This window comes from Hyla sarda, chromosome 7, assembly GCF_029499605.1.
Source record: "Hyla sarda isolate aHylSar1 chromosome 7, aHylSar1.hap1, whole genome shotgun sequence".
Lineage (NCBI taxonomy): Eukaryota > Metazoa > Chordata > Amphibia > Anura > Hylidae > Hyla > Hyla sarda.
The window spans coordinates 84,547,258-84,567,733 of NC_079195.1; the positions used below are offsets into that span (position 1 = coordinate 84,547,258).

General features: G+C 40.6%; 1 protein-coding gene across 2 annotated transcripts in view; it reads left to right on the forward strand.

The window, feature by feature from the left end:
• Window positions 1-12,115, forward strand: part of TMEM26 (transmembrane protein 26) — a 122,499-nt gene extending 110,384 nt beyond the window's left edge. For both annotated transcript variants that reach the window (XM_056529872.1, XM_056529871.1), the window contains exons 6-7: window positions 9,403-9,479; window positions 11,027-12,115. In XM_056529872.1, the coding sequence (XP_056385847.1) occupies window positions 9,403-9,479; window positions 11,027-11,448 (499 nt within the window). In that variant the 3' untranslated portion in view covers window positions 11,449-12,115. The remainder of the gene's footprint in view (window positions 1-9,402; window positions 9,480-11,026) is intronic.
• Window positions 12,116-20,476: the final 8,361 nt, after the last annotated feature.

A 20,476-nucleotide genomic window follows, 5' to 3' on the forward strand; every position in this document is an offset into this window, starting at 1 on the left:
AAGTTGGCATGGCCTGGGAGCAGTCCCTGTCCTCCAATTGCCTCTGTCCTGTGCTGTTCCCTCCCGACAGAAGTATCTTATGCTTTGGGTTCAGCTCAACTATTCAGTGAGGATGATCTAATAGAGGACAGTCAGCAGCTACAGCCCAGCGAACAAATGGAGGAGACATCTGCCGATTCCTCCGCTAGATGGGCAAGTAGTGATGAGGAGAGTGACATGGGAGACGTTGTTGCCAGGTTTCAGGGTCCTGAAGCAGACACTGTTAAGGAACCTGAGGAGGACATCAGTGAGGTGCAGACACTTGTTGATGATGATGAAGCCGATCGCAATTGGGAGCCGGGTGCAGAAGGGGCTTCATCATCATCAAGAGAAGAGAATTGCAGGTTACCCGTGAGGCAGCAGCTGAGCTAGCACGGTGGTAGCATGGTTGGCAGTCAGCATGGTGGCAGAAGTGGAAATTCTGAAGCCAAACATGCCCGGGTGAGACCACCTGCTTCGCTGCAGCCTACCTGGAGACAGCGGCAGTAGCAGTCAAGTAGAGCGGACTGTTGATGGGAAAATCAGCTACTCGGCGGTGTGGCAGTTTTCATCAAGCATCCGAATGAGGTTCACACAGCCAAATGCAAGATTTGTCGGCAGAAGGTGAAGCGTGGCCAGGGTGCCAATGCCAATATGCTTCGCCACCATAAAGCGGCCTGGGGATAACCGTAGCTCCGATGTAGTGGTCCAGCCTGTTGCATCACCTCAGCCAGCCAAGGCTCCACCACCTCAGCCAAAGGGAACTGTGTGTCATACCCTCCTTCTGTCACTCCAGATGCCCCTGCTTTTCCTACTCTTAGTCAGCCATTCCGCCAACAATCAATCGGCGAAGCCATGTCCAAGAGACAACAGTATGCGCCCACTCATCCAATGGCGCAGAAGCTGAATGAGCTCCTGTCCAAGTTGCTGGTGCTGCAGTCCCTCCCTTTTCAAGTGGGGGACTCTGCACCTTTCAGATGGCTTGTGCCGAGCCTAGGTAAGGAGTGCTAAGCTGTCACTTCTTTGCGAAGAAGGCAGTACCAGCCCTGCACAATTTTGTGAAAGAGAAGGTAGTCCAGTCCTTGAGTTTGTCGGTGTGTACCAAAGTTGACGGCAGCACCGACATCTGGAGCTGTAACTATGGTCAGGGATAATACATGTCCTTTACGGCTCACTGGGTGAATGTGGTTCCTGCACAGCCACAACACCAACTTGGGCAGGTCACGCCGCTTCCACCTCCATGCTCTCAGGCCGTTGGTCCTGTGACAGTATGCGACTCCGGCTCCTCATCCTCCACCGTTTCCTCAGCCTACACTGCCCAGACAAATCTCAGTGGCCCTTCAGCATACCATGTGTGCAGGGCACAGCGGTGTCACGCTGTTCTTCACATGGTTTGCCTTGGCGAAAATAGTCACACATGGGAGGAACTGCTAAAAGTCATTCGTAAAAAAATTGGAGCATGGCTTACTCCACGAAAATTGGAAATGGGAACCATGGTGACTGACAATGGGAAGAACATCTTGCATGCGCTGCGACTGGGAAGGCTGAGCCATGCGCCCTGCATGGCACATGTGTTCAATCTGGTTGTGAAGCAGTTCCTGAAGTGTTCCCCCATTTGCAAGACATCCTAACAATGGGAAGGAAACTTTGCATGCACTTCAGCCACTCGTACACCACAAAGCACACCCTCCTTGAGCTGCAGTGTCAGAACGCTATCCCCCAACAGTCTGATTTGTGACATTGCCACACTTTGGAATTCCACCCTCCATATGTTGGACCGTCTGTACGAACAGAGAAAAGCCATCATGATTTCTTGATGATCCAAGTGGATAGGGGTACTCCCCTGTGTAACTTCAATGTGAACCAGTGGCAGCTAATACGTGACACCTGCCGTTTGCTCTGGCCCTTTGAGGAAGCCACATTATTAGTAAGTTGTCAGGATTATTTACCATTTTTAAGTTCCTCAGTTCCAGTAGGCTTTAAGCTGTTCATTCTTTGTTGTGGTTCTTCAGTTGCAGAATTAAGTTGTATCCTGTTTTCCTGTTCCTCCGATGAGCTAATGTCACTGGAACACACAATACTCATATTGTCATCTAATGAAGGATCCTTTTCTTCAGAGAACGTATCTATCATTTTATTATTTTGAATGTCAGGTGGTATTCTGACATTTTCTGATAATAAAGGAATTTTGGAATCTTGGAGACAGGTAAAAATAAGTATTTTTAAACGTACTGCAGCACATTTTTCTGCCCTCATAAGTGCATACCACATACCTACATCTAAGTAGTGTACTATTTAGTACCTGTCAATCTGTCAAGGGTCTATATACTGTGAAAGGACAGCCAATAGTACACACCTACTGCTGTTCTAGACAAGTACTGTTTTAAGCGTAGGGAAGCGTAATGAACTCCCCTCATATACGCAATAAGTATGTCAGGCAGAGTAGTGAAACTTACATTTCAAAATCCTTAATTTAAATTTCAAAATCTTAAATTTAATCTTAAATTTCAATGGTCTCCTCATGCTTCTGCCAACTCCAGGCTGTGCCATTCTGACACTATATGGTCTCCTGATGCTTCAGCCAACTCCAGGTTATCATTCAGCCAATATATGGTTTACTGATGCTGCTGGGTCTGGGACTAAAATTTTTATGGTAGCACTAGCTTCCCTAAATCTTCAATTTAAATGTCAAAATTTGTCTTTTAATCTTAGGTATTGTGAATCCCTAGTGTCTCCTCATGCTGCTGCCAACTCCAGGCTGTGCTATTCAGACACTATATGGTCTCCTGATGCTTCAACCAACTCCAGGCTGTGTAATTCAGCCAGTATATGGTTTACTGATGCTGCTGGGCCTGGGTCTGGGCCTAAATTTTTTTTTATGGTAGCACTAGCTACCCTATTACTTCAATTTAAATTAAAAATTAGTTTTTTAATCTTAGTTATTGTGAAGCCCTAGTGTCTACTCTTGTTGCTGCCAACTCCAGGCTGTGCCACTCAAACACTATAGGGTCTCCTGATGCTTCAGCCAACTCCAGACTGTGTCATTCAGCCAATGGATTATTTACTGATGCTGCTGGGCCTGGGTCTGGGCCAAAAATTTTTTTATGGTAGCACTAGCTAACCTAAATCTTCTATTTAAATTTCAAAATTCATCTTTTAATCTTAGGGATTGTGAAGCCCTAGCGTCTTCTCATGCTGCTGCCAACTCCAGGCTGTGCCATTCAGATACCATATGGTCTCCTGTTGCTCCAGCCAACTCCAGGCTGTGTCATTCAGCCAATATATGGCTTACTGATTCTGCTGGGCCTGGGTCTGGGCCAAAAAATTTTTTATGGTAGCACTAGCTACCCTAAATCTTCAATTTTAATTTCAAAATTCGTCTTTTAATCTTAGGTATTGTGAAGCCCTAGCGTCTCCTCATGTTGCTCCAGCCAACTCCAGGCTGTGTCATTTAGCCAACTTATGGTTTACTGATGCTGCTGGGCCTTGGTCTGGGCCTAAATTTTTTTTAATGGTGGCACAAGCTACCAAAAGTCTTCAATTTAAATTTCAAAATCCGTCTCTTAATCTTAAACTGTGTCATTCAGCCACTATATGGTCTCCTCATACTGATGCCACCTCCAGGCTCTGTCATTGTACCGCTCTGCGGCAGTGACTCTAAAAGTGATACCTTTAATCTGCATGTAATTCTAAATAACAGTATTATTTCACTACCCAAGCACACTGCATATGCGTGTTAGAACAAAGTGTTCTACACCCCTATTGAGGCTCTCTGTAATCCAGAAATAGATGTTTTTAATATAGCTTCGCCGCAAATAAATTTTGAAAAATTTGACAAAATAGGCCTACCGAATTTTTCAAAAGTTCGCTCATCTCTACCAAATATGTTTGTTAATTTTTTTTATGCTTTTTGGGGTAAAATTGTAAAAAGAGGCAATTATATGCATAGGTCTGATCAGTATTACCAGTGATCTACTTCACTGGGAGAGCAGAGGAGGCAGGTGAGGGGACCTCCATCAACCATCTTGGTTAATCAGATCCCCACGGTCGTGCTGCAGGTGATTCAAACTGCTATTTAAGGGACTGATTTCCTGATGTCCGCCATTACTGGTGGATCCTGTGCATACTGTGCATGAATTGAGCACAGCTCCTGTGCTCGCTTTATGTATAGGATGTAAATGTCCTAGTGCATTAAGTACCAGGACACCAGTACGTACATTTACGTCCTATGTCATTAAGGGGTAAAACACACAAATCACTGGGTCCAGATGGCATCCATCCCAGAATGGGCAGAACGAGGAAACCGACGGGGACCGGCACCGAAGTCCACTTACCCAGCTTTTTGCTCTTTGGGCATGCTTGGATTTGCAGTTTTGCAACAGCTGGAGGGCTACAGTTTCTAGATCTCTGTACAGTGGTCTCTAAACTGTGGCCCTCTATATATTGCAAAACTACAACTCCTAGCATGCTTACACAGCAGTTTGTTGTCTGGGCATGCTGGGATTTGAAGTTCTGCAACATCTGGAGGACCACAGTTTGGAGATCACTGTGCAGTGGTCTATAAACTGTAGCCCTCCAGATGTTGCAAAACTGCAAATCCCAGCATGCCCAAACAGTAAACCGCTGACTCGGCATGCTGTGAGTGGTAATTGCGTACCTCCAGGTGTTGCATAACTACATCACCCAGTATGCCCTTCGGCGATCAGTACATGCTGGGAGTTGTAGTTTTGCAACAGCTGGGGGCAGACTGGTTCAATACTGAGTTAGGTAACAGAACCTAGCTGAAGGTTTTCCAACCAATATTTCTCCAGCTGTTGCAAAACTACAACTCCCAGCATGCACGGTCTGTCCGTACATGCTGGGTGTTGTAGTTTTGAAACAGCTGGAGGTTCCCCCCCCCCCCCCATGTGAATGTACAGGGTACATTCACAAGGGCAGGTTTACAGTAAGTTTCCTGCTTGAAGTTTGAGCTGTGGCAAATTTTTCGCTGCAGCGCAAACTCCTAGCGGGAAACTCACCGTAAACCCCCGCCAGTGCGAATGTACCCTAAAAACACTACATTACACTACACTAACACATAATAAAGGGTAAAACACTACACGTGAACCCATTTTGGATACTACACCCCTCACGGAATGTTACAAGGGGTATAGTGAGCCTTAACAACCCACAGGTGTTTGAAGAATTTACATTAAAGTTGGATGGGAAAAAATAAAATTGTTTTCACTTAAATGCAGGTGTTACCCTAAATTTTTCATTTTCAAAAGGGAAAATAGGAAAAAAGCCCCCCCAAATTTTTTACCCCATTTATTCTGAGTAAGAACATACCCCATATGTGGATGTAAAGTGCTCTGCGGGCGAACTACAATGCTCAGAAGAGAGAGCACCATTGGGCTTTTGAAGAGAAAATTTGTCCAGAATTGAAGGCCACATGTGTTTACAAAGCCCCCATAGTGCCAGAACAATGGACCCCCCCACCAACACATGTTAACCCATTTTGGAAACTGCACCCCTCACAGAATGTAATAAGGGGTACAGTGAGCATTTACGCCCCACAGGTGTCTGACAGATTTTTCCCACAGTGGTCCGTGAAAATGAAAAATGTAATTTTTAATTTGCACAGCCCACTGTTCCAAAGATCTGTCAAATGCCAGTGGAGTGGAAATACTTACTGCACCCCTTATTACATTCTGTGAGGGGTGTAGTTTCCAAAAAGGGGTCACATGTGGGGGATCCACTATTCTGGCACCACGGGGGGAGGGGGGGGGCTTTGTTAACGCACATGGCCCCTTACTTCCATTCCAAACAAATTCTCTCTTCAAATGCTCAATGGAGCTCCTCCTCATCTGAGCATTGTAGTGCACCAGCAGACTGAGCATTGTAGTGCGCCAGCAGAGCACTTAACGTCCATACATGGGGTATTTCCATACTCAGAAGAAATGGGGTTACAAATTTTGGGGTCGTTTTCTCCTATTACCCCTTGTAAAAATGTAAAATTTGGGGGAAAATCAGCATTTTAGTAAAAAACATTAGTTTTTTTCATTTACACATCCAACTTTAACAAAAAGTTGTCAAACACCTGTACCCCTTGTTACTTTCCTTGAGGGGTGTAGTTTCCAAAATTGTATGTAATGTGGGTGTTTTTTTTTTGCTGTTCTGGCACCATAGGGGCTTCCTAAATGCGACATGCCTCTCAAAAACCATTTCAGCTAAATTTGCTTTCCAAAATCCAACAGTGACTCCTTCTCTTCTGAGCATTGTAGTGCGCCAGCAAAGCACCTGACGTTCACACATGGGGTATTTCCATACTCAGAATAGATGGCGTTACAAATTTTGGGGGGCATTTTTTCCTATTACCCTTTGTAAAAATTAAAAATTTTTGGGAAAACTTGCATTTTAGTGAAAAAAATAATCATTTACACATCCAACTTTAACGAAAAGTCGTCAAACACCTGTGGTGTGTTATGGCTCACTGTACTCCTTGTTACGTTGCTTGAGGGGTGTAGTTTCCAAAATAGTATGCCTTGTGGGATTTTTTTGCTGTTCTGGCACCATAGGGGCTTCTTAAATGTGACATGCCCCCCAAAAACCATTTCAGAAAAACTCACTCTCCAAAATCCCATTGTCGCTCCTTCCCTTCTGAGCCCTCTAGTGCACCCACAGAGTACTTTAAATACATGTATGAGGTATTTCCTTACTCAAAAGAAATTTTAGGAAGATTTCTCTCCTTTTACCCCTTGTAAAAATTCAAAAACTGGGTCTACATGGAACATGCCAGTGTAAAAAATGAAGATTTAGAATTTTCTCCTTCAATTTGCTGCTATTCCTGTGAAACACCTAAAGGGTTAAAAAACATTTTGAATGTCATTTTGAATACTTTGAGGGGTGCAGTTTTTATAATGGGGTCATTTATTGGGTATTTCTAATAAGAAGGCCCTTTAAACAACTGAACTGGTCCCTGAAAAATTTTGATTTTGAAAATTTTGTGGAAAATTGCTGCTATACTTTGAACCCCTCTGTTGTCTTCCAAAAGTAAAAACATGTCAACATTATGATGCCTACATAAATTAGACGTATGGTATATGTGAATCAATGTATAACTTATTTGGGATGTCCATTTTTCTTATGTGCAAAAAATGTCCGGGTCCTACAGTGTAAACTGGCTGGGTCCTTAAGGGGTTAAATATTCAAAGATTCTATAACATCAGGGATTGTTTCAGTCATACCAGTATTATTATTTTTTTGTGACGTTACAGTTGGTTGTAGACACAACAAGAGGTAGATACATAAAGCAAAGAAGTTCTTTTTATATTTTATGGGGCACTTTTCAAGACTGGGCCAGTCTAAAAAAAAATACCCCACCAGTGCACAGGCTTGCTTGATTTATGTAGAGGCAGAAAAGTCCACATAAATCCAGCAAGTCCATTTACTCATGCTAAAATCTCTGAGCTAGAGAAGATTACAGAAGCATTTAACACTAGTTTGCATCATAAACTTCCATAAATGTGGTGAATGGGATGACTATACCCCCTTCTCATGAAACCATGCCTTTATTTGTGGCCACGGCGCTCAACGAATGCTAGCAAAAATGACAAATATTCACATAACATCTGAAGTTTGCACAAAATCTATGTTAATATTTTTGTTTTTGCTAGTTTATAAAAAATAAAAAGATACAGTAAATACCCCTTTGTCTGTTTTAGGATTTAACTCCATTGTATGAATCTGGCTAAAGAGCACAGTGTAATAGGTCTATACCGATTGAAGAGAACACTTGGTCAGCCTTCTACTAAGCTAGTGTTGAAAGAATAGTTACTTGTAACATAGTTTCTGGAAATGTAAGTAAATTTGGAGAGATTAGGAGAGATTTATCAAAACCTGTGCAGAGGAAAAAAATTCCAGTTACCCCCTAGCAACCAATTAGATTGCGTCTTATATTTCTCTGATGCCTTTTTAATAATTAAAGAAGCAATCTTATGGCCATGGACAACTGGGAAACTTTTCCTCTGCACAGGTTTTGTTAAAGGGGTTATCCAGGAATAGAAAAACAGAGCTACTTTATTTCAAAAACAGCTCCATGTCTGTCCCCAGGATGTGTGTGGTATCACAACTTGGCTCCATTCATTTCAATGGAACTGAGCTACAGAACCACACCCAACCTGGAGCGGTTTTGAAAGAAATTAGCTCTGTTTTCTATTCCTGGATAACCCCTTTAAATTCCCCCCATTGTTTCAGTGAGACTAACATAGATTATATGAGTTTAATTTTTTTTTCCTATTTATTGCTAGGCAGCAAGGCCATTTAACAATAAAATTACTAATCTGTTCTGGCAGTTTGTCTTTATCTTCTGTTCTGTTCTTTGAAGTAGATATTAAAAGCATAATAGCCTGGGGAGAAGTCAAATCCATAACATTCACATAGAGCAGACCAAAAGCTCAACACAGTTTGTATTTCACAACAACAAATCATTATAAAGAATAAGGGATATAAGGAAAGTGATCCAAATATACTCATCCAATACCTGATAAAATCCAACTCAAAAAGATAGAGAACCTGTCATATTTATTTTATCACCTGTGCCAAGGAAAATGATGGGCAAACGATTTCTATGTGAAAGGTTTGTTGACCACTGGTGTTTGATGTGAAACAAACAGCCTGTTTCTTATTATGTGCTAAAGGCTTTATGAACAAGTGTATTTTGTTTTTCAGACAGAATCAATACAGAACCTTAAGACTGAGAAAACTTGATAATTTAAAATTTGGCAAAGTGCCTGCACCCTGCATTTCAGATAAAAGTCCTGAAAGCATTTTCTAACACTAGTTGTAAAATCATTGCCATATTGTAGTTTGGCATGATAGCTTTACTTGCTAGAAGACCAACTAGATGATATCATGATATCTAAAAATATATGACAACTAGGGCTAAAGGCATATTGGCAGGAGAGCGTTAGAGGTGGGTGGGGGGCAGGGGTGGGTTGAATTTGGTTAAAGAGGATGTGTTACCTTATTTGTTTAATTAATTAATTAATACTGTATACTATTGTTTTACTTTCTTGATGTACATTTATGTTATTCTATTTATTTGTAGAAGGCAATAGAATATAGAAAACCTGTTATTTTTTACTGTGCAGTAAACAACAGTGGAAGAAAAGAGCAAAAAAAAGTTACATAATTGCTGTTTTCGATTAAAAAAATCTGCTTTATTTTCTTTAGTTTTCATTCATTACTTGCCGGAAGTTAAGTTAGGATTTTCTGCTGTTTTCATGTAGTCAAAATGTCTCACCTGCTACATTCTGAATAAAACTAAATTATATAAATATATATATATATATATATATATATATATATATATTTATTTATTTATTTATTTTTTTCATTTTGCAGAAGTAACATTACATTAGTCTATGTTATTCTTGGTGTATGGACATGGAGTATGTTGCAGTTTCCACTTGACCTGGCTGGTATGTATTAATCTCTGTTCGCATTTGTGCTATGGGGTTGCATTTATTAAGAGTTCTTATATTTTTGACAGCAAAACAGTACAGTTTATAGTGCAATTCTTGGCAACAAAAACACCAAAAAAGATGATAACCCCATTTAAGTCCGTAAATTATTTCAGGAACCATTTTGATTTGTCTGAAAATGAATCCATCACAGGATTTCCATACATAACTATTGTCAAACAAATTATATTATAGAAACTTATTACAAAACTCCGAATGGGCACTATACTTTTACAGGAATTTTTGTCCTCCATTCAGTTTTTAGGTACAAATTCCATTTCATTCTGATCCAACTTTGATCTGATTATAAAAGAATTAAAAAAAGAAAATAGATTTTTTTAAGCAAATCACAATGTACAGAAGCAGGGGTTCTTCTTTTCCCCTTTATTGTATATTGAGTGGCGAGGCAAACCCATGAGTAAGTAGTAATTGGTGTGACTTGATGATAATGGTAAAGCAATTTAAGACTAGTATCCAGTATGAAGGATTTTATACAGAAGGCCAGGCTAAATTATATTGCCAGGATAAGAAATATTTTACAAGAGAAGTGGTTTTCCCGCATATTAACATCTGGAGAACTTGTATACATTTTTTATTAACTTGCATTTGTAATATATATATATATATATATATATATATATATATATATATATATATATATATATATATAAAATTTTTGTCTTAATATGGACGAGTCTGGCTGATAAGTGGTCCTCCAGATCCCAATAACTCAAGGGCAGGTTTTATGGAAATATGCAATCTAACTCAGAAGTTTAAAATATAAAAAAAGAAAAGAATGTTGTAAAATGTAATGTCTAGATTTTAATGTGTAAAAGTTTCCTATATTTTATAATAAAGAAAAGTTGAAAAGAGAAAAATAAAATAATAATGCAGTAAGTCATTCCCAGTGACAGTGTATGGCTCAATGTACAGTAGCGAGGACTCCTGTACAAATCATACAGCTGATTCAAGCTATTCATCCAGAAATGCCCTTTAGGGGTTTCCTAATTATGTCTCTGTATTTCTCGGTATCTATAGCGATAGGGAGGTAAATTTATATGAATTTATGCAGCTAGTAATAATGGATGCTGTGCTGTATGCAGTGTGAACTTATGTTAGCTTATATAGTTTTAGAAAAAGTAGATCAGTGTTAGGTCTACTGCCATTGTGAGCCTTATAGCAGTCACATGCTTCTTTGGTCACTTCTACCAAATGTCAAAATGTCAAGAAATTTGGTGACCATAAAGCATTTTCTGTGTCACCACCCGCAGTAATTTGTATTACTGGTTAGAACATTGTAAAACTACAAGGCAATCTCACAATTATATAGTAGTCTTTCAATTAATTGTCAACATTTTGTGTAAAGGATGTACAATAAGACATTTAAAATTCATACGTTTCCAGTCAGAATGCATTTGAGTGTAACAGTTTGGTGGCAGAACCAATTGTAGAATCCAGTGTCTCATAACTTTTTATTTGTTGTGACTGTTATGTTTGTTTTCTAGTGCAAAATATTGGATGTCAGGAAGGATCATCGACCAAGAGGAACCTTTGTCTACTAATCTGTAGATACAGTGCAGATCTTTGGAACATTGGAATAAGTCTACTAATTCAGGATGGCCCATTCCTTATAAGTCGAATAATTCTTATGGCTTTCTTCAAAATAACTAACCAGATGTTGGTATTTTTCGCTGCGAAAAACTGTTTAGTTGTGTTACTACAACTGTATCGACTTGTGGTAATACTGATAGACTTTCATGCGTCTTTAGAAAACCGGAAAGCAAAAGGCAAAATGGTAGAAGGATGTTGTCCCTGTGAGTCTACAGATGACCCTGAAGTACCCGCAACAAGTTTTACTTCTGAAGCAAAAAGTTTGGAAACCAGTGCAGCCATTACCCTTGATGACTCTCTATCAGAAGGTCTATGAATGCTTACAATAAATGAATGTGTTCTTCTGTTGTGTACCTTTTGAGTTCCTAGAAGGTTCTAGTAATCTCAGTGGAAATATGGAGCATGTTTGTACATTCCCACATGTACTCTATCCAGAAGTGACATTTAAGGGATCATTGAAGTATGTGGAGAGACGATTCATGTTAAAGTGCTCCTATCATTTAAAAAAAAAAAATTGACATGACACAGACTTGTCAAAAGTTTTGGTTGGTAAGGGTCTTATTACTGAGACCCCCACTGATTATTAGAACGAGCAGGGAAAGCACACGTTAGCACACTTCTCTCCCCGTGTCTCAGTGATCTTTCTCCTGCTGAAGAGCCCCATAGACTTAGAATGGTCCTATGTCCTGTGATGCAGCTGATAGATTGCTACAAGCTGGGGAGTGAAGTCCACTACCTCATGCCTCTCCCTGCTTGTTCTTATGATCGATGGGGGTCTCAACACTAAGACCTGGACCGATGAAAACTTTTTAAATGCCTCTGTGACATGTCAAAAGTTTTTTTTTAAATGCCAAGTACAGTTTAAACATAAGTTAAATCAAACCATCTTACGGTTTTATTAAGACATTCTTGTTTGTATCATAAAACAAGGGGAAACCTGGAGTACAATATGGCTGTGAATTTTAAAAATAAAAACATAAGAATTAAATTAGCATGTTTGTGGTTTTTTTTTTGTCTCTGAGATCAATGCATACAGTCTCCATTTGTGTTTTGTACATCAGTGTCCAAAAATTGTTAATCATTTTCCATGTATTATTTCATGGGGTATTCCCAGCTTAAGAATGTATGCTCTATCCACAGGCCAGGGGATCTCAAGATCTGTGGGGGTCCTACTGTTTGGATAGGTGACTATTTCTTGAGATGGGAATACGCCTTTAAATGGCTTGTCTATTAAAATTTATTATTTTTCTATTGTCCCCAGGCTGCCTAATATAATAACAAACACTTTAACTGGCTTTCCTCAGTTTCCTCATGGCTCCGGTATTGGGATCGCTCTGTCTGCAGCCTGTGACTCTGCTTTCCTCTACAGCCGGATGATCTGACAGTGCTGCTCGCCAATCACTAGCTGATGCGGGACAACGCTGCGACTAGTGATTCGCGGAGTGGCACTATGACATCACGTCTACAGCTATAGCCAGCTCCAAAAAGAAGACTGTTTGCAGAGACTGGTGACAGACAATGGGTGTTTGACCTCTTAAGGACGCAGGGTGTACCATGCGCTATTAACCCTTTAGACGTGGGATCAAAGTTGATCGCCACATCTAAAGTTGCAAAAATTGCATCCCGGCATTGCTGTTGGGCTGATCGGGAACACAACAGTTAAACCACAGTGTCCCAATCAGCTAGGACGCAGCAGGAGTGTCCCTTACCGGCCTTCGGTGCGTCCGATCGGCAATTGACTTCTCCATGCCTGAGATCCAGGCAGGAGAAGTCAAGCCCCAATAACACGGATCATCCGCATGTAGTTCTATGCTGATGATCAGTGTTAGGAATAAATCTAATGCATGTTATAGCCCCTAGAGGGGGCTATAACATAGCAAAAAAGTGGGAAAAAAGTTACTAATGAGGAATCAACCCCTTCCTTAATAAAAGTAAAAATCACCCCCCTTTTCCCATAAAAAAAAAAAAAAAAACCTGTGTAAATAAAAATAAACATATGTGGTATGGCCGCATGCGGAAATGTCCGAACTATAAAAAATATATTGTTAATTAAACAGCACAGTCAATGGCGTACATGCAAAAATAAATCCAAAATCCAAAATAGCGTATTTTTGGTCACTTTATGTAGCACAAAAAATTCATAAAAAGCAATCAAAAAGTCCAGTCACAACATAAATAGTACTGATGAGTACAAAAAAATGAGCCCTCATACCGGCCCATACGCGGAAAAATAAAAAAGTTTTAGTGGTCAGAAGATGACAATTTTAAACGTATTAATTTTCGCGCATGTAGTTATGATTTTTTTCTAGAGGTAAGAAAAAAATCAAACCTATATAAGTAAGGCATCATTTTAACTGAGAAAAAGAAGTGGAGGGGGTCCAGCTCCTGGGTGGAGGTATCCAGTAAAACTTAAACTTTAATGGAAACTAATTAAAACATGGAAATTCGCCACAAGGTGGCAAGTGACATATCACTTAAAAACAAAAGGGGGGTGAAACGCCGACGCGTTTCGAGCAGTTGTTCTTAGTCATGGCATTGGTACCTTGTCACACGGGGGTTTAAATACCCACTGGCATATGGTCGGGTCCCACCGTGGAAAAAACTCCCCGCCTCCGTCGAACAGGATGTGACGTGGCATATGGAAGGTAGCCAGAGAGAAAGGAGGGTGCGGCCAGGTAAGATCTAATTGAGTTAAAAAAGATGGCTGATTAACCCATGAGTGACCTGTTTGTCATATGAGTGTAAGTATGATGACGTTTAATGCATGCAAACAGTGCAGTATTATTGTATAATGGCCTCTCATGGAGCATACCTGGGTGGCTGGACTGTCATGACATAGTCAGCATTGGAAAAACCCCGAGCACACTAAGAAAAAATATAGTCGTAAATAAAACGCATATTGTGAACCCCAACCTATATGTACAAAAACCGCATATAAGTATAATGATATACATGGGAATTTACCCCATAGCAAAATATGACAGTAAATGCTGGGAAAGTAATAAGAAACATATTTTTAGATTAGGCGTGTTAACCCCTTAAGGACATAGGGCGTATCCATACACCCCCGTTTCCAAGTCCTTAAGGACCGAGGGCGTATGGATACGCCCTGAGCATTTCCGGCCCCCACCGCTAGCCGGAGGGGAGCCGGGGCCGGATGCCTGCTGAAATCGTTCAGCAGGCATCCCGGCATATCGCCCAAGGGGGTCATTATGTCCCCCCATGTCGGCGATTGCCGCAGATCGCTGGACAATTCAGTCCAGCGATCTGCGGCGGATTCCGGGTCAATCGGGTCTCCAGTGACCCGATGACCCGGAATTACTGGCTGATCGGGGCCGTCAGAGACGGCCCCGAACAGCCAGAGCCTGCAGGAGTGAGGTGGCACTGGTGCCACCTCACGATCGCCCTGATTCGATGGCCGGATTACCGACCGACCAATTAGGGCGCCTGCTGCAGGTGTCACTCCCGCAACCCGCTCCGCCCCTCTTCCGGAGGACGTGAGCGGGTGCGGGAAGACGACCCCGGGTGCTGGGGACCCCGATCCCCGGCATCCCTGTTGGGATCGGGGCCCCAGGAGGGACGGTGGCAGCGGCGAGGGACAGTCCTGCAGTGTGGATCGTTGGAGGTGAGTGACAGCCTCCTGCTGTTGCTTAGCAACAGCTCCCAGCATGCAACAAGGGCATGCTGGGAGCTGTAGTTATGCAACAGCAGGAGGCAGACACCACAACTCCCAGCATGCCCTTATGGGCATGCTGGGACTTGTAGTTTTGCAACTACTATGGAAAAGTGTACCTTTCTATGGAAAAGTGTACCTTCAGCTGTTGTGTAACTACAACTCCCAGCTTGCACAATCAGCTAAAGTGCATGCTGGGAGTTGTAGTGGTGCATCTGGTGGTTGCATAACTACAACTCCCAGCATGCCCGTTGGCTGTCGGTGACTGCTGAGAGTTGTAGTTTTGCAACAGCTGAAGGCACACTGAGTTAAGTAGTAAACCAGTGTGTCTCCAGCTGTTGCATAACTACAATCCCCAGCATCCCCAGCCAATGTAGTATGCCTCCGGCTGTTGCATAGCTACAAGACCCAGCATGCCCTTCCGCTGTCCGTACATGCTGGGGGTTGTAGCTTTTGCAACAGCTGAAGGCACACTGGTTGCAAAACACTGAGTTTGTTACCAAACTCGGTGTTTCACAACCTGTGTGTCTCCAGCTGTTGCAAAACTACAACTCCCAGCATGCACTGATAGACCGTACATGCTGGGAGTTGTAGTTTTGCAAAAGCTGGATGTTTCCCCCCCCCCCCCCCAATGTGAACGTACAGGGTACACTCACATGGGCGGAGGATTACAGTAAGTATCCGGCTGCAAGTTTGAGCTGCAGCAAATTTTCTGCCGCTGCTCAAACTGCCAGCGAGAAACTACTGTGAACCCCCCGCCCGTGCGACTGTACCCTAAAAACACTACACTACACTACCACAAAATAAAATAAAAAGTAAAAAACACTACATATACACATACCCCTACACAGCCCCCCTCCCCAATAAAAATGAAAAACGTCTGGTACGTCACTGTTTCCAAAACGGAGCCTCCAGCGGTTGCAAAACTACAACTCCCAGCATGCACTGATAGACCGTCCATGCTGGGAGTTGTAGTTTTGCAACAGCTGGATGTTCCCCCCCCAATGTGAACGTACAGGGTACACTCACATGGGAGGAGGATTACAGTAAGTATCCGGCTGCAAGTTTGAGCTGCAGCAAATTTTCTGCCGCTGCTCAAACTGCCAGCGAGAAACTACTGTGAACCCCCGCCGTGCGACTGTACCCTAAAAGCACTACACTACCCTACCACAAAATAAAATAAAAAGTAAAAAACACTACATATACACATACCCCTACACAGCCCCCCTCCCCTCCCCAATAAAAATGAAAAACGTCTGGTACGCCACTGTTTCCAGAATGGAGCCTCCAGCTGTTGCAAAACAACTACTCCCAGTATTGCCAGATAGCCACTGACTGTCCAGGCATGCTGGGAGTTTTACAACAGCTGGAGGCACCCTGTTTGGGAATCACTGGCGTAGAATTCCCCTATGTCCACCCCTATGCAATCCCTAATTTAGGCCTCAAATGCGCATGGCGCTCTCACTTTGGAGCCCTGTCGTATTTCAAGGCAACAGTTTAGGGACACATATGGGGTATCGCCGTACTCTGGAGAAATTGTGCTTCAAATTTTGGGCGATATTTTCTGCTTCTAACCTTTTTAAAAATGTAAAATTTTTTGGAAAACAAGCATTTTAGGTAAAAAAATTTTTTTTTTTTTACATATACAAAAGTCATGAAACACCTGTGGGGTATAAAGGTTCACTTAACCCCTTGTTACGTTCCCCGAGGGGTCTAGTTTCCAAAATGGTATGCCATGTGTTTTTTTTTTGCTGTCCTGGCACCATAGGGGCTTCCTAAATGCGGCATGCCCCCATAGCAAAATTTGCTTTCAAAAAGCCAAATGTGACTCCTTCTCTTCTGAGACCTGTAGTGCGCCAGCAGAGCACTTTTCACCCCCATATGGGGTGTTTTCTGAATCGGGAGAAATTGGGCTTCAAATTTTGGGGGGTATTTTCTGCTATTACCCTTTTTAAAAATGTAAAATTTTTGGGAAACCAAGCATTTTAGGTAAAAAAAAATACTTTTTTTACATATGCAAAAGTCGTGAAACACCTGTGGGGTATTAAGGTTCACATTACCCCTTGTTACGTTCCCTGAGGGGTCTAGTTTCCAAAATGGTATGCCATGTGTGTATTTTTGCTGTCCTGGCACCATAGGGGCTTCCTAAATGCGGCATGCCCCCAGAGCAAAATTTGCTTTCAAAAAGCCAAATGTGACTCCTTCTCCTCTGAGACCTGTAGTGCGCCATCAGAGCAATTTTCACCCCCATATGGGGTGTTTTCTGAATCGGGAGAAATTGGGCTTCAAATTTTGGGGGGTATTTTCTGCTATTACACTTTTTAAAAATGTAAAATTTTTGGGAAACCAAGCATTTTAGGTAAAAAAATTTTTTTTTTTTTACATATGCAAAAGTCGTGAAACACCTGTGGGGTATTAAGGTTCACTTTACCCCTTGTTACGTTCCCTGAGGGGTCTTGTTTCCAAAATGGTATGCCATGTGTGTATTTTTGCTGTCCTGGCACCATAGGGGCTTCCTAAATGCGGCATGCCCCCAGAGCAAAATTTGCTTTCAAAAAGCCAAATGTGACTCCTTCTCTTCTGAGACCTGTAGTGCGCCAGCAGAGCAATTTCCACCCCCATATGGGGTGTTTTCTGAATCGGGAGAAATTGGGCTTCAAATTTTGTGGGGTATTTTCTGCTATTACACTTTTTAAAAATGTAAAATTTTTGGGAAACCAAGCATTTTAGGTAAAAAAAATATATATTTTTTTACATATGCAAAAGTCGTGAAACACCTGTGGGGTATTAAGGTTCACTTTACCCCTTGTTACGTTCCCTGAGGGGTCTAGTTTCCAAAATGGTATGCCATGTGTGTTTTTTTTGCTGTCCTGGCACCATAGGGGCTTCCTAAAGGTGACATGCCCCCCAAAAACCATTTGTCGCTCCTTCCCTTCTGAGCCCTCTACTGCACCCGCCGAACAATTAACATAGACATATGAGGTATGTGCTTACTCGAGAGAAATTGGGTTTCAAATACAAGTAAGAATTTTCTCCTTTTTACCCCTTGCAAAAATTCAAAAATTGGATCTACAAGAACATGCGAGTGTAAAAAATGAAGATTTTGAATTTTTTCCTTCACTTTGCTGCTATTCCTGTGAAACACCTAAAGGGTTAATACACTTACTGAATGTCATTTTGAATACTTTGGGGTGTAGTTTTTATAATGGGGTCTTTTATGGGGTATTTCTAATATGAAGACCCTTCAAATCCACTTCAAACCTGAACTGGTCCATGAAAAATAGCGAGTTTGAAAATTTTGTGAAAAATTTCAAAATTGCTGCTGAACTTTGAAGCCCTCTGGTGTCTTCCAAAAGTAAAAACTCATAAATTTTATGATGCAAACATAAAGTAGACATATTGTATATGTGAACCCCAAAAATTATTTTGAATATCCATTTTCCTTACAAGCAGAGAGCTTCAAAGTTAGAAAAATGCAAAATTTTCATTTTTTTCATCAAATTTGGGGATTTTTCACCAAGAAAGGATGCAAGTTACCATAAAATTTTACCACTAAGTTAAAGTAGAATATGTCACGAAAAAAACAATCTCGGAATCAGACTGATAACTAAAAGCATTCCAGAGTTATAAATGTTTAAAGTGACAGTGGTCAGAATTGCAAAAAACGCTCCGGTCCTTAAGGTGAAAAAGGGCTCGGTCCTTAAGGGGTTAAATACTACATGTCTACTGCATAACCACTATGGACCATATAGCTGTCCAAACACAAAAAAAAAAATTATAAATAAAAAATGAAACATTTTATAAAGGTATGAATAAACAATAAAAACAAAATAAATAAATATAAGCATAGACGCACAGAACGCACAATGTGCACGAGACCACTGATAGAAGGAATATATATGAGCATATACTGCATTTTAACTGTATGGACCTACAGAATTAAAATAAGGTGTAATTTTTCTGAAAAATGACTAATTTTACTGCAAAATAGAATTGGTGGCTCAAAAAATAAGCCATAATATGGAATTTTAGGTGCAAAATTGAAAGGGTTATGATTTTTAAAAAGGCAAGGAGGAAAAAACGAAAGTGCAAAAACGGAAAAACCCTGCAGGGGTTAATAAAGGTATCTCCATGTTTTTTACAAGTATATGAAAGGATCACAAATAAATACTCTTGAATAATTTTACCCTCAAGAATGAATCCCAGGGGCCACAGATACACAGACAAAAGTACTGAAAGCACTTATCAGTACTATGATTAATAAAAGCCCTTACACAGCACCATGTAAAGAAAAACAAAAGTGTTATAGGGGTCAGAATTGGGACATTTTTTTTATATTATTATTATTATTATATCATTATTATGTCAAAAAGGTTTTTATAAGTAGTACAGTAATAGAAAAGCATGTAAACATGGGTATAATGTTAATCATTGACCCACAGAATAAATATTACATGTCAGTTTTACTGTTAAGTGCACTATGTAAAGACGAAACCCCCCTTAAAAGATGCAAGTTGTGTCTTTTTTTGCTTTGTAGTACATTTTATGATTAAATAATTTTCTACTTTGTCGTACAATTTATTGTAAAATAGGTATCATTGCAAAGTACAATTGGTTCCGCAAAAATCAAGCCCTAATATAGGCCCATGGATGGAAAAATAAAATAGTTATGTCTCTTAACTGCCTGGGTCATCAAGGCCAAAACTGGTTGGGGCCTTAAAGTATTAAAGACATGTCTATTATTCTATGGTTTACATACAAAACATTGTTCTGCAGCCCAAATGCCTGATTCAACTATCATTATGCATAGAAATCTGAAAAAATTTGAAGTCATCTCCTATTGTTTTTCTTCTGGGGCCACATTATTTTCTAATCTTATTTGAATCCCCTTGGGAGAAGCTCTTTTCCTCATTCACATATTTGCACTTCCTGAGCACTTTCAGAATAACCTCCTGTACTGGAAGTGAAAAGCAAGATATTTCCTCACGAGAATATACAAGATGTAAACATCTAAAGCAGAATAATAAAGTAACACACATAGCCCCTACAGCCATGTTTCACTACAGTGAGCTTTTATTTTACAATAGACAAATATTGTCAAACTTTGCCGCTGAATATTCAACATAGGAGGTAGAAAAAATTGGCAACAAATTTAGATGTTAACATCAGCCAAAAAATTATTGTCTTCCATTGTTCTTAATGGAGCTCTTAATTTCAGACTTTGTTTCTTTATAAAACTGTTTTACAAAAGAGAAGAAAATCAGCAATAGAAACTACAAGAATAAGCTAATTTACTGAAATTATCCATTTAATTAATGCACTTTAACAATCTCACATTACATTTGAATTGTTTAGGTCATTACACAGCCTGAGCATGTTCTTTGTGATTAACAATGTTCTATTGTGTGTTTATTCTGGTCTGTGGAGTTGAGAATTACCATACCATTTGTATTGCTAAAATTGATCTGCTGGCAGTAATTCAAATGAAGATTAACCCCAATGAGATTGATTCTTCTATTCATACTGTAAGGGTCCTTTTATATGGGCAGTCCCATGCCCAGTACGAGCACCTATCTAGCATATATACGCTCATGTACACAGCTTAATGATTGTGCATTCAGGCCTCATTAATTATTGCTGGATCACTTGTGCGGCCCTTAAAATGCATGAC